This window comes from Salvia hispanica, chromosome 1 (assembly GCF_029641045.1).
Source record: "Salvia hispanica isolate PSC_SH4W2 chromosome 1, Shi_PSC_v1, whole genome shotgun sequence".
Classification (NCBI taxonomy): domain Eukaryota; kingdom Viridiplantae; phylum Streptophyta; class Magnoliopsida; order Lamiales; family Lamiaceae; genus Salvia; species Salvia hispanica.
Genome location: NC_142692.1, coordinates 21,243,220 through 21,256,584, shown reverse-complemented (window position 1 = coordinate 21,256,584; position 13,365 = coordinate 21,243,220). Strand labels below are relative to the sequence as shown.

General features: G+C 34.8%; 1 protein-coding gene across 3 annotated transcripts; it reads right to left on the bottom strand.

Moving 5' to 3' along the window:
• Positions 1 to 277: 277 nt before the first annotated feature.
• On the bottom strand, positions 278 to 3,417 carry LOC125223721 (F-box/LRR-repeat protein 3-like). Of its 3 annotated transcripts, none has more exons than XM_089063314.1 (7): positions 2,660 to 3,417; positions 2,233 to 2,358; positions 1,976 to 2,056; positions 1,369 to 1,892; positions 993 to 1,287; positions 659 to 910; positions 278 to 583 (listed from the first exon to the last, which is right to left on the bottom strand). In XM_089063314.1, the coding sequence occupies exons 1-7, from the start codon at positions 3,293 to 3,295 to the stop codon at positions 533 to 535; spliced, it is 1,965 nt and encodes a 654-aa protein (XP_088919440.1). In that variant the 5' UTR covers positions 3,296 to 3,417; the 3' UTR covers positions 278 to 532. The 3 variants fall into 3 exon arrangements, with proteins under 3 accessions (XP_088919440.1, XP_088919441.1, XP_047982948.1); XM_089063315.1 differs by having other exon boundaries at positions 1,976 to 2,080; positions 2,660 to 3,414; XM_048126991.2 differs by having other exon boundaries at positions 668 to 910; positions 1,976 to 2,080; positions 2,660 to 3,413.
• Between the last annotated feature and the right edge of the window lie 9,948 nt (positions 3,418 to 13,365).

Genomic DNA, 13,365 nt, shown 5'->3' with positions numbered 1-13,365 from the left:
TTGTGAAAGGTTTATATTAGTATCATTAAAAACGTCTAAGTGATTGAACAAATGTGTTTAAAGGCTAATTATTTTCTTTATTTTATATTATTATAAAATAGTTATAAAAGGATGAGTCTGGTGAATAACAAAAAGGATGATGAGTTATCGTGTGCAAGTTGACCAAGTAGTAATGCTTGAAGCCAAAGTCTTGTGTTCGAGTTCGAGTTTATCGTGACACAACTTTTAAGTTTATACTCATTCATTCTACTATAATTGAGTCATTTTTTTGCACTGATTTTAAAAAAATTATATAGAAAATAAAATAAGAGAAAGAATAATGCAGACTCTTTCTCCAAGAGGTTGTGAGTTGGAAACATCTCATACGCGCAACTAATATGCATGATTCTATACAATACTACTATCAAACATGAATTACAATCTTCACACAAAGCCATCTTCACAAACCTGTACAACGAAGACTATCGACATCGATCTAGCTTTCGAACCCGACAATCAGCCACAGGTCGTATCGCGAGATCACCTACTCCACCTATTCCAAATCCACCAACGGCAGTTTCCAACACTTAGGATCCAATTCAGCCTGTCAAAAAAAAAAAAGAACAAAATCAGTCCGGCCGTTGTATAAGTAAAATAATTCAGACTGAAGACGACGTACCTGAAATACCTTTTCTCTCCACAGGAGAGAGCAGCCGCGGGCCTCCAAATGTTCAAAGAGCCAAGGTGGCAACAGTGACTTGAACGATGCCTGAAGCTTCACTTTTGTTAGCCCGCTGCACGCCAAGAGTGCAGCGGCTAGTCCAGCTGGAGTCACCCCCTCTTGGTGGAGGAGGGTCATGCTCTGCAGGCAGCTGATCCTCGCGAGTGACAAGAGCCCCAAGTCCGTGACGTTGGTATAGGACAAATTTATCTGCATATCAATTAAAAACGAAACGGATTGGATGATTGGTCACGAGATTTGGCTACAAACACGAAAGAACAAACAATCTTACCTGCTTGAGATTCTGAGAGAAATGAGATAGAGGAATCATTCCACCATCGTCTATGTTCACACACTTCTTGATGTCTAATCGGGTGAGTTGCTTGCATCCGACGGCGATGGCGGCTAGGCCCAACGACGTGACAAGGGGGCATCCTCGACTCTCTAATGTGCTCAACTTTGTGCATTTTGACATGGCGATAAACGAGGTATCGGATATGGACGTGCAATAGGCTACGTTGATCATTTCAAGGTCGGGGCAGCCACGAGAAATGGCTAGAATACTTGAATCCGTAATCCCAGCTGATCTGGAAAGGGAAATAACGGAGCACGTTTCAGACAAGAACAACATCTATATAGAACGTACAAGCCACTAGATGGTTGGCTACCTGTATAAGTCTATCTCTTTGAGCTTTGAACACGAAATGCCAATGTGTGTTGCACCCTCGTCCGTTATATTCAGGCAGATCCCAAGCTTAATGCTCGAGAGCTGTGAGCAACTTGAGATGGACTTGAGGCCTTCATCATCTATTTCATTGTCAGTGAGGTCAAGCTCCTCAAGAAGCTGGCACCGCTGCCCTATCAAGACGAAAGCTTCAGCAGAGACCGAGGTGCATGATTCCATCTTTAGAGAGACGAGGGAGGTGCAAGAATTCGTGATGTGGGCAAGCGAGACGTGAGTTATCTTGCGGCAGCAGGTGATGTCCAGCTTCTGCAAGTCTTTATGCTTAGTTACGAGTGAGGAAAGCCCTTCATCTGTCACCCCGGTACATTTACTGAGGCTCAGTTCCTTCAAGGAGATGCACAAGTTTCCAATGGCCTTGAGCCCCGAGCAAGTGACCTGGCAACCATCAAGTTTTATACATTGTAACGTCGAGAGGCTCTGCAAACTATTAGCAAGAGCAAGATCCACCTGAAAAACAGAGGATGATAATTGATATTTTAGGCTGGAAAATACGGAACTCATGAAAAGAGGAAACGGTGTAAGAGACTTACACGAGAGCCATATGATAAGATGAGTTGCCTGAGACTTCCAACAGCGCTGGTTAGAGAAGTCAAACCGACATAGCTCACATTCTGACAGCTCGACATATCAAGCGTCTGTTAGAAACGAAGAATCATTAAATACAACTTACAAGTAGCAATTTCAGACTGCGAGCTATGTATTCTCACAATTTAGACCATTTTCATCTACTTAAAATGTCCAGTCCTCAGATAATTCCCAAATAACTACTTAGTTCAAAAGTAAGTACCTCCAATGATTTGCATCCTAGCTTCGGAGCTGTGAGTCTGTCATCATCAATCCCGAAACATCCTTCAAGAACGAGATCTTCAAGGTGTTGCAACTCTAATATTTGTGACAAACATTTATTGGTGATCTGCGTAGGCGAAAATGAGACACCATCAACATCGTACTTAGTTGAGCGTCGTAAAGATTATGAGTATGTTATTATTCATGTGTGCTATATTCAAGCATTTGAAAGATCACTAATGCCAATCCATCTAGATAAACAAGTATGAAGATTGAGTGAGCAAAATCACTAATCTAGAAGTTATAAAGCCAAAATTCCAATCCATCTAGATAAACAAGGGATTAACGGTTTAATCTATAATATGGTTAGCCAATCCTCGAAAACAAACGGAAAAACAGAGTATCAATCGATTGAAAATCAGCATTACCGGCAAGTAAGAGAGATCCAAACTCCTCAAACCCTTGCATTTCACAGCAATCAATCCCACCCCCAAATCCCCAATCCCTAAACACCATTTCAAGCTAAGCAGCCTCAATTTCCGGCACCCCACAGCAATACACCCAATCCCAATATCCGTAATCGATTTACACCTCACCAGCCACAGCCTCTCCAGATTCCTGGCCTCCGCCACCGCCGCCGCCGCCGTGTCCCTGAGCTCCGCCGCATTCGACAGATCAATCTCAACCAAATTGGAGCAATTCGCAACCAGATTCGATAACCCCGCGTGGGAGAAGAAGCTCGACCTAGAGAGGTCAATCGACCTCAACGCCTCCTTACAGCCGGCGGCAATCGCGCCCAGGGAGGCGTCGGTTATCCTCGGACACAGGGAGAGATCGAGATTTGAGATATGGCGATATCTGGCGAAGAGCTTGGGAAAATGCTCGGAGCGGAGGGGTTTGAGGAATCTCCTGTGGCGAGACTCGATTGCGTGGAATGAGGTACAAACGAGAGAAAATGACTTGATATCGCCAGGGTTTTGGTGGAGGAAATCGAGGATTGTGAAGACTATTTCTTCGGATAGGAGATCGAAGCGGGTGAAGCTGGATTCTTTTTTGTTCTTCATTGATTGAATCTGAGTTTGGTTTTGTTGATAACCAGAAAAATACGAGCAGAAAATGAAATGTGAAATGAACAAGTAACCGTTACCAGAAAATAGTTGGCATGGAGGAAGAGCAGAAGGTGTGGACCGAGGAAGAAGACTATGTGAAATTATGATAATACCCTTTTTGGCATTTTCGCTGAGATGCGGCCTACGAGTCACCAACTTTATCCATGGACATACTTACCCTCCAGGATTGATATTTTTCTCCATCTAATAAAATGGAGTACAAAAATACTCTCTGTCTGTCATTAGAAGTCTTATTTATAGGCGTCACATGTTAACAAAAAGTAGGTAAAAAAATGTTAGTGGAATATGAGTTCCACTTGTATATAATAGTTTTAAATATAATAGTTTTAAATAAAATGTGAGTGGAATGAGTTAATGGAAGGTGGTACCCTATTACCATTTATAGTCAAAGTGAACCGGGACTCTTGTTTGCGAACGGACTAAAATAGAAAAACAGGACTCCTATTCGCGAACATGGGGAGTAATTGATAGAAGAAGATTAACTCTCACCTTTTGGTTTTAGGTGAAGCAAAATCTACGCTGAGTTTTTAAAAATTTCTTTAAAAAGAATCAATAATGATATTTTATCTACTTTTGAAATGAGTCGAACTTCTAATCTGTTGAACTACTTTAAAGATAAATATCTAAAAATGAATTTGAGTTTGCCGTAAAGGATTGGAGATTACTTAATTAATTGTGACCTAATTACACTTGAAAATTCAATTTCATTTCTATCGATATCATCTCAACATTATATCAAAAAATGAGAATATTAGAAGGAACGGAGTAAAAGAAAATTTGTCTAAAAGTAGGGGTGTGCATTCGGGTTTCGGTTCGGTTTTTCGCCCAAACCGAACCGAATCCGAAAAACCGAATTTAGGCTAAAATTGAAACCGAACCAAACCGAAAAACTGAAAACCGAAAAACCGAAAACCGAACTTAAAAAACCGAACCAAACCGAAAAAACCAAAATTTCAAAAAAAAACCGAAAAACCGAAAAAAATAGTATATTTTAATATATCTAATTTATTTTATTTTATATATACTAATAGAATATAAATATATATAATATAAAATTAATATAATATATATAATATTTATTATATAAAAATATATTAGAAGAATATATATTATATATATGATATAATATACTAAATTAATAGGATAAAAATATATAAAAATATATTTAAAATATAATTCGGTTTTTTGGTTTTTCGGCTTTTTTTTTCACCCAAACCGAACCGAACCGAAAAACCGAAATTTTTGTATTTTTAAAACCGAACCGAACCGAAAAATCGAACCGAATTTCAAAATTTCGGTTTGGTTCGGTTCGGATATTCGGTTTTCGGTTATTTTGCTCACCCCTATCCAAAAGTAAATAAAAGGGTAGAATAAGAAGATTGAGTTTGGGGGCATAATGGTAATAGAAGGGGGAGTTGAGAGTGGCGTACGGTGAAGGACAAGAAAAAGGTAAGATAGTGGAGAAGGGTAGTTTGGGAAAGAAAAGGTGATAGTGTGTATGTTTGTGTTCAATAAGTAGAGTCGGTTTTATTTGGGGCAGCAAATATTTGAGGAAGGACATATCCCATGTGCGGAAAGGTACGAAACATCAATATAAATTGATTATTTAATTGAAATTTGAAAATGAAAAGAAAAAGATGAATAGATAAGCAATAATTATACATAGTGGGTGGCCGTACTTATGAGTCACGACCTAACTATTGATAAGAACGGAACTCCACCGCACATGGTATCAAATGCTACATCTATTCACCACACGTGTCATCTTTCCTTTACCTATCTCTATTTTCTAAATATTCCATGTTTTTCAAATAAGATAATATTCCACCATCACACAAAAAATATTTCCTTGGTCCCAAACAGATTTTTTTTCGTTATCGAATAATAGAGGATAGGTATAGAGTTTAATAATAATGTATTAAGTAAACGGTAAATAAAGTAAATAAAAATAAAAAAGAGTGTTATTTTTTTGCCAAAAATGGAAATGGCACTTTGATTCATGTGAGTTAGTAAAGGCAAAGTTAATAAATACTCCTTCCGTCCTCGAATAAGAATTCTATTCGATTTAAGCAAGAGTTTTAAGAAATAAAAAGAAAAGTGGATTGAATAAGATTCTTAATGGTGGAAAAAGTAAGTAATGAGTAATATTAAATACTCTCCTCTAGGGATGTCAATCCAGCCCAAAATCCATGGGTCGACTCGAATAATCTTATAAAATTATTAGGATAGGCTGTAATTTCGCAACCTGAATACAAAAACGGGCTAAACAGATTAACCCATTAGAGTTGGCGGTTACACGGGTTGGCTCGTCAGGGTTGCGGGTTGGCCGATGGGTTGCAGTTTTAAATTAAAAAATGGTACTCCGTCCCGGCCTAAGCGAGACGTTTCTATTTTGACGCAAGAATTTAGGTAGTGGTGTTTAGTGAATTAAATTAGTAAAAGTAAGAGAGAGAGTAAAGTAAGAAAGAGAAAGAAAGAAAAAAGTAAGAAAGAGGATAAAGTAAGAAAGAAAAAGAGAGAATAAAGTAAGAGAGGGGAAAAGGTAAGAAAGAAAGAGAGAGAATAAAGTAAGAGAGGGGAAAAAGTAGGAGAGATAAGAGGAAAAAGTAGGAGAGAGAAAAATGTAAGAAAGAGAAAGAGAGAATAAAGTAAGAGATGGGAAAAAGTAGGAGAGATAAGAGGAAAAAGTAGGAGAGAGAAGTGAGTTGATTATTACCAAAAAAGGAAAACGCCTCACTTAGGATGGGACGGAGAGAGTAGGTTTTAGTGTGTTTTTTTTGTACTTTTGGATTTCATGCGACGCAATTCCCTAGTCTTTTTCAATTTTCATTTCACATCTTTCCACTCGCTTCCACACCACCAACTTCTAAGTCACCTCGCCATTCTTACGTCATCTGTCACCGTCAGCTTACCATCGCCAAAGCTAATCAAGGCAAAATTGAGAATTAGTCCATCAAAATCTCAATATAGTTAACGTTTGAATAGTTATTCATGTAAGATGTGATTTTTAATTTTCATAAGGAATTGATTATGAACAATACGAAAACAATGATATGAATACAAACTTTAATTCAAATTGATTGCGCTAATTTATTATTTATCTTTGTTTATGTTGTAGTTGATCAGGATTGAAATACTATTCTCAAACTATTATTGAAGAAAGTCATGAAAATTTGAGGATATTATGTGATTCTAAAGACAGTTGAGTTATTTATTTTTTTAAAAAAATTATTTTTTATTCTCACTTTAGTTTATCTTTCTCTCTAACACTCGTTCCATTCTTCTCATAATTGAGTCATTTTTATATTTTGGGAAGTTTTATTATAATTGAGTCATTTCTATATTTGATACTCCCCCCGTCCCCGAATAAGAGTTACTAATTTCCATTTTGGTCCGTCCCCAATTAAGAGTAACACTTCATTTTTTACCAAAAATGACAAGTAGGTCTCACATTCCACTAACTCATTTCACTCACATTTTATTATAAAACCAATATAAAAAAGTGGGTCCCACATTCCACTAACTTTTTCAACTAACTTTTCTTTACATTTCTTAATACTCGTGTCCGGTCAAAATGCTACTCCTAATAGGAACGGAGGAAGTAATAAATAACACATTTTCTCTTTTTTACTTTATTATCTCTCTTATTTTAGGAGGTATATTTACCTTTTCTCCCTACAAAAGGTAACTATGATAATTAATTCTCTTTGGGGTATATTTTTTCAATAACCTTCATCTGTTGCAATTCACTACTACTCTACTAGTAGTATTTTTTCAAAAAGTATATTTACCTATTTTCATTTGATATATTTTATGATTTAGTTCATCTGTCTCGTGAAAATATTTGATACACCATATTTTATGATTTAGTAACTTTTTTCTCTCTAATAAGGTGGATCTCGTTCTCCACTAATAATACTACTATAATTTTTCTTATCTTTCTTAATTTATCAATTGTAAATTAAAATCCGTTCCGTCTCAAATGTCCATAATTTTATGAGATGGTGGCGAGGGTGGACCCATGTGGAAGTGAGTACGGGCTAAAGCCCTCAATAAAATTGTTTTATTTTGTTAATGACTTTTTATAAATTATGAAATTTATGCAAGTTGTGTAAACTGTTGTGTAAAAGTTCTTATAAATATTCTAAATAAATTTAAAAATATATTTTGCAATAAAATTTGAAAATCACATCTCCTTATTGAAATATTTTTCTGCATCCACTCCTAAATTCTGAACAGAGGAAGTGATTTATTTAATGTTTATGGGTGTATTTTGATTAGGGAGTAGTATTTAATCAAAAGTTAACAAATTATCACTCAAATTTTATAGGCAATTACTTAGATAGAGACATGTGAATTTTGCATTTTTCCTCTGAGTATTTACGACATGTCCAAATTTGATAGATATAATGTTGAAACTTACCGCTTGTCCAACTCACACTCACACTATATGTCATTACTCTTAATAATATGCAAATTTGAAATTGAAATAAATTAAATCATATTTAGGAAATAGCTTCCAATTTCCATGCCCAATTGCACAATTCTGTATTTACGGTGTAATTGTTGTGTTGTCCATTTAACTAGCATGATTTATTTCTTTTGCAAAAAACACGTTAATTTCAAGTTCAATTGACCTACGGTAGAGTAAAAAAGACACAGTGCAATACATACATACTTCATCCATCTCTTAAAAATATAAACAGTTTCTTTTGTTAGATTCTCTTTAAAATTATAAACTTTCTAATTTATTTCTTTAATAAGATGAGATGTATTTTCTATTAACAATACTTCAATCATTTTATCTATCTCTTTTTTGCTTTATTAATTATATATTAAAATTCATGTCTATTCAAAAATTTAATTATATTTTTAAAAACAGAGGGAGTATATCCTGAGAAAATAATCTATCCTTTCTTGTCAACAATATTAAATATTGCACCCCTTTCTCTTGGCTGGAAATAAGTTACTCCCTCTGTTCGCTGTTAAACAAAATTTGATTCGGTCGGTGACGGATCTAATTCATAAAAAGAGAGTACAATTGTACCCCCAACTGTATCTAAGTTAATTGCAATCTTATAGCTAAAAGTTTTAGTGGCGTAGTGGTTGAATGTGTCCATTCTATTTATGTTAGATTTAGTTCTCTCAAATAATTTAAGAATTACTGATAACAATTTTTAATCAATTCAATGCAAGAGAAAGAGGCATCAATTTCATCAAACACGCTGTGGAAATTAGTACTACGCGTTTGTACCACAAACTTTTATTCTTGTTGGACTTGACTCAATTGGTTTGGACAGGTACTAAAATCATCATGAATTTAACTTGTGATACTATTATTTTCTCTAAAAGTCGTGATTAAGTATATATACTCCCTCCATCCCATAAAAATTGTGTCGTATTCCTTTTTAGTCCGCTCCAACAAAGTTGAGTTATTTCCTTTTTAACAAAAGATAAAACATCTAATCACTCTTACTTTATTCCATCATTTACCTTACTCTCTCTTATCTTTCCTAATTTTTTTATCTCTCCTATTTATTTAATATAAGTTCTTAATCTCCGTGCCCAAAAGTTTTGTCTCAACTTTTATGAGACGATGGGAGTACTATATTTATCATTAAACTAACAAACAATTAAATTTATAATACTTGATTTTGTTTAGTCTTTATTTATATCAATCATTCAAACTCCACCACCCGCTGGAAGACTTTCGGTCTTAATCCGCAAACTCGGTCAAGCAGGATTAGTCGGATTCCGCCGAAGGTGGGTTCGGTATACCTGTGGTCAAAACCCCCAAAAAAAAAAAATCCTAAATTCATAATTTTCAAATTTAATGCGCACTATGCATGGAATACTCATGAATATATCTTCTCAAGAATGCCTAGTGCCAGATTTATTTGCCGGGTGGAATATGTTCTAAAAGTTGAAATTCAAATAGATTTTTTCTGTGAGCAATCACGTCAAAGACAAAATATTTCACATTATAATTTGAATTATTTGTGTTCAAGGATTGCTATCTAAGATGACATTTATCTTTTTCTAAATAAATACACTTCATCATTAACCTTACTCATTACCCTCACATTTAATTATAAAATCAATATATAAAAATAAGGTCAACATCCTAATTTTTATCATAGCAGATTGTAAATGGCGGATGGAGAGAGTATATACAACACGTGGATGTAAATCATAGCGGGCTCAGAAACTTTATATTCGAGTTTTAATAGTACTATGATACTATATTTCATAATCTTTGAGATAAAAGCACAATTTTATAATATTAATTTTTTACAATGATTTTTTTTAGGGATATTGGCATCTAATATAATGAAACTTTCAAAAAGTTAGGTTTTTCCCACGAACCTTAAAATTGACAAATAATATCACAAACTTTACCTCGAGTTTGTTTTTTTCCCCACGAATGAAAAAATTTATGTTATTTTAATATATTGAAGAACAATTTTGGAGGGTGTTCTTTTTTCTTTTTTTTTTTAATCGAACACCTTCACGGTGGAGGGTTGAGTAGGTCCCTCATCCTATATATATCATGAAAACAAAATTCATACAGAGACCATTCCCGAAAGTGGAGGGCCCAAGGAGGAATCACATTATACCAACCTACAACTTCCTCTACACCAAACAAAACTCAATCAAAACAAAAGAAAACAACCTCAGAATCTGAAGATAGGCATGCCGAGCTGGTCGAGCCTTGCCATGGCTCTCACCTGTGCCGGGATTGTATTACCCTCAAATCTTACCAAGTTCCGGCACTCTTTCCCTTTTGACGCAAGGAAGTCCGCCACTTTGTTTCCTTCTCTTCGAATAAAGGAGGGTGTGCTTCAAGAAAAACTATCTTCAAAGATTGAAACACTTGAAGCTCTCAAAATTGTTGTCGAGAAATTACGAAAAAAAATCCGTATCATAATATTATTTGTGGGAATTTTTTCATTCTTGAGAAAAAATAAACCCGGGGTAAAGTTCGTGATATTATTTACCAATTTTAAAGTTCGTGGGAAAAACCCCACATTTTAAAAATTTCATGATATTAGATGTCAATATCCCATTTTTTTTATGTAGTAGTTAAGATGTTAATTTCTAACTCATTCAACTAGATGGCAAAGTTTGTCCTACGTAGCTGGTCGGAGTGTTAATTTGAATTTTACCAACATAGAGCGATACAACATTGTTTTAGGGCTTTGTAAATGATTTACTTAGTAATTTAAATAACGTCGTTTTTGTCTAGGGCTTTATCTCTCACATATAGCGATTGGAGGGGGATTTCTTAATTAGCTCAATTTGGAGATTGGCGCAATTGGATGTGGATTTTTTTAGTAAAATTGGAGAGATAGTGATATGAATATAGCATACACGCATCACGTAGCAAATCCGATCAAGGACCTACACCGGCCGAGAACAGGAGCTATGACCTGAAAAATGCAAGATGTCTTGAATACACTCATCCGATACTCAAGCATGAAACAGGAAGCTCGAGTTTTAGTATCCCAAAAGCTGAAAGTAGTCCTTGAAGTCACATAGGAGCGAAACGAAGAGCCACCGAAACACGGGAGAAGAGCAGATGCTCACAAGCGGGTTGTCGAGTTAGAATATGTTGAACCCAAGTTGTAGATTTTAGGGGTCAAATAATGATCAATTTATTTCCTCAAAACAAGTTTAAATCCCCCATAATCACTTCAGCTGCAAGCAAATAACAATGAACTAGTACATGGGGTATCGATCTCATGAGAAAGGTATAGCTTCTAAAACATTGTGAATCTAACTATAAAGCAAGTAAATTTGTTTGATTTTGGTTTTGAAAAGGAAAATTATAAAAAACAAGTAAACAAAAGATGTGAAGTAACACGAATCAGAGGAAAGATTGTTCTTAGCCAGTTTCGGGTTGTTCATTCACATGGATCATATTTTTTAATAATATTCCGTTGCTTTTGGGATCATGTCGTTTTACACTCGCACGCGGCTGATCACTGGTCGTGGAATGGAACACTTGGGTTGACTTGACTGATCATGTCCCCTAGGCTCGACTCACCTATCCTCACCCCTACAAGACACAAATCGTAGGCTCGAGATAGGCTTCGAAGCACATTCAACATCTAAGATCCATCTGGGATCAATCCTTACCAGTCTTAGTCCTAGAATTCTTTATTTAAGTTTGCTCCCTACCCCGAGTTAAAGAGACATCAAAGTTAGAAAGCCATTGTTGAATTTCGTTACCTAGTCTAACTCCACCGGGATAACAAATAAATACATAAATAGAGACAACAAGCAACAAAATCATTCAATACATGTTTATGAAACAATATTCACAAACAACTCTTTCTAACCAAGAACAATCTTAAGTCTAGCGTACCATATGAAATTAAACCATGAGAAAATACCTAGATTCTATCATTTGGGGCTAGCGCTAGGTTGGATTTGAGCTCTAATCTTCAATCTCCTTCCAAAAGTGGCTCTAAGTCTTCTTTATCAGCATCCCAAAGCTATTTATATGTTTGGGCTGGCCTAGAACTTAAAAATTGGGCTTCAGGATGTAGCCAGCGGGTCGTCAGGTTAGTAAACGCCTCGAACCCAATGTTGCTAAATTGCGTTGCTCTACGCAGTCTTTTTAAGACGGTCGTAACTTTCTCTATCGGATTCTGATTAAGGCATGCGAGGGGGCCACATAAAGCTATTTCGACGATGAACACAATGGTGGTGTTTTAGGTTCATTTGGAAATCATCTTTGTAGGCCGATTACTGTTTATATTCTGATCTTTTTTGTTTTCAAGCTATATTTACTCTTTGCTTCTATTCCTCTTTAAGATCTAGCCATTTACACTACATCATATTGATCTTGGAGCAAAGATGATTAGAAACAGAGGCATTAGTCATCTTTAAGATCTAGCCATTTACACTACATCATATTGATCTTGGAGCAAAGATGATTAGAAACAGAGGCATTAGTCATGAACCATCAATTTAAGTTCTATTGATACTAAGTTTCTGAAATCTCGAATTTAATAATAATATTTTAGAAAACTATATTTTGTAATACCTCATTCGTTTTATAGAAATAGACTATTTGAAAATGATACAAGTTTTACGTAACTGGAAAAGTAAGAGAAAATGTAATTGAAATAGTATGGTGGATGGTGGGACCAATTAATGATAAAGTAAATAGAAGGAGAAAATGTTTCCATAAATAGATATAAACTATTTATGTTGATACGATGAAAAAAGAAATTCAGCTTATATTTATGGGACAGATGGAGTATAAAATTGAGAAAATACGCCATTGTCCCGCTCTAAGTGAACTATTTATGTCGATCTGATGAAAAAAGAAATTCAGCTTATTTTTATAGGACATATGGAGTATAAAATTAGGAAAATACTCTCTCTATTCTACTCTAAGTGACATATTTTTCTTTTTTAGGATGTTCCATTCTAAATGAAACATTTCTAAAATTAGAAAACATCACCCTTTCTACTTTTTTATCTCTCTTTTACTTTGTTTTCTCCACTTAACTCACAAAATAACACTATATAATTAAAACTGTGATTTATAGGTAAAAGAAATCTATATAATTAAAACTGTGATTTATAGGTAAAAAATATAATATAAAATAAAGAACATGCACCATTTATGTGCGAAAGTAAAAGATTAGATACTATTGATATAGTTTCCTCTATAAACAATTGTGGGCAAGTTGGTAGGTGCAGCGTCTAACTTGCTTTGGGTCGTGGGATTGCAACCTCTGATGAGGCGCATGTTATTCTTAATTGTTTCTTAATAAATACCCCATTTTTTCTTGATTTTTCTTCTTCTTAATATTCTATGTAAAATAGTACGTATAATTCTACTTTGTTTTCTTCTTTCATAATACCCTATTTTATTTTTTGTTATGTTTTTTTTCTTAATATTTTATGTACATTTTATTTTGTATTTTCTGTGAAATATGTTAGTATTTTTTAGAATTATTACCTCAATGTTTCTGTATATTTTTCTA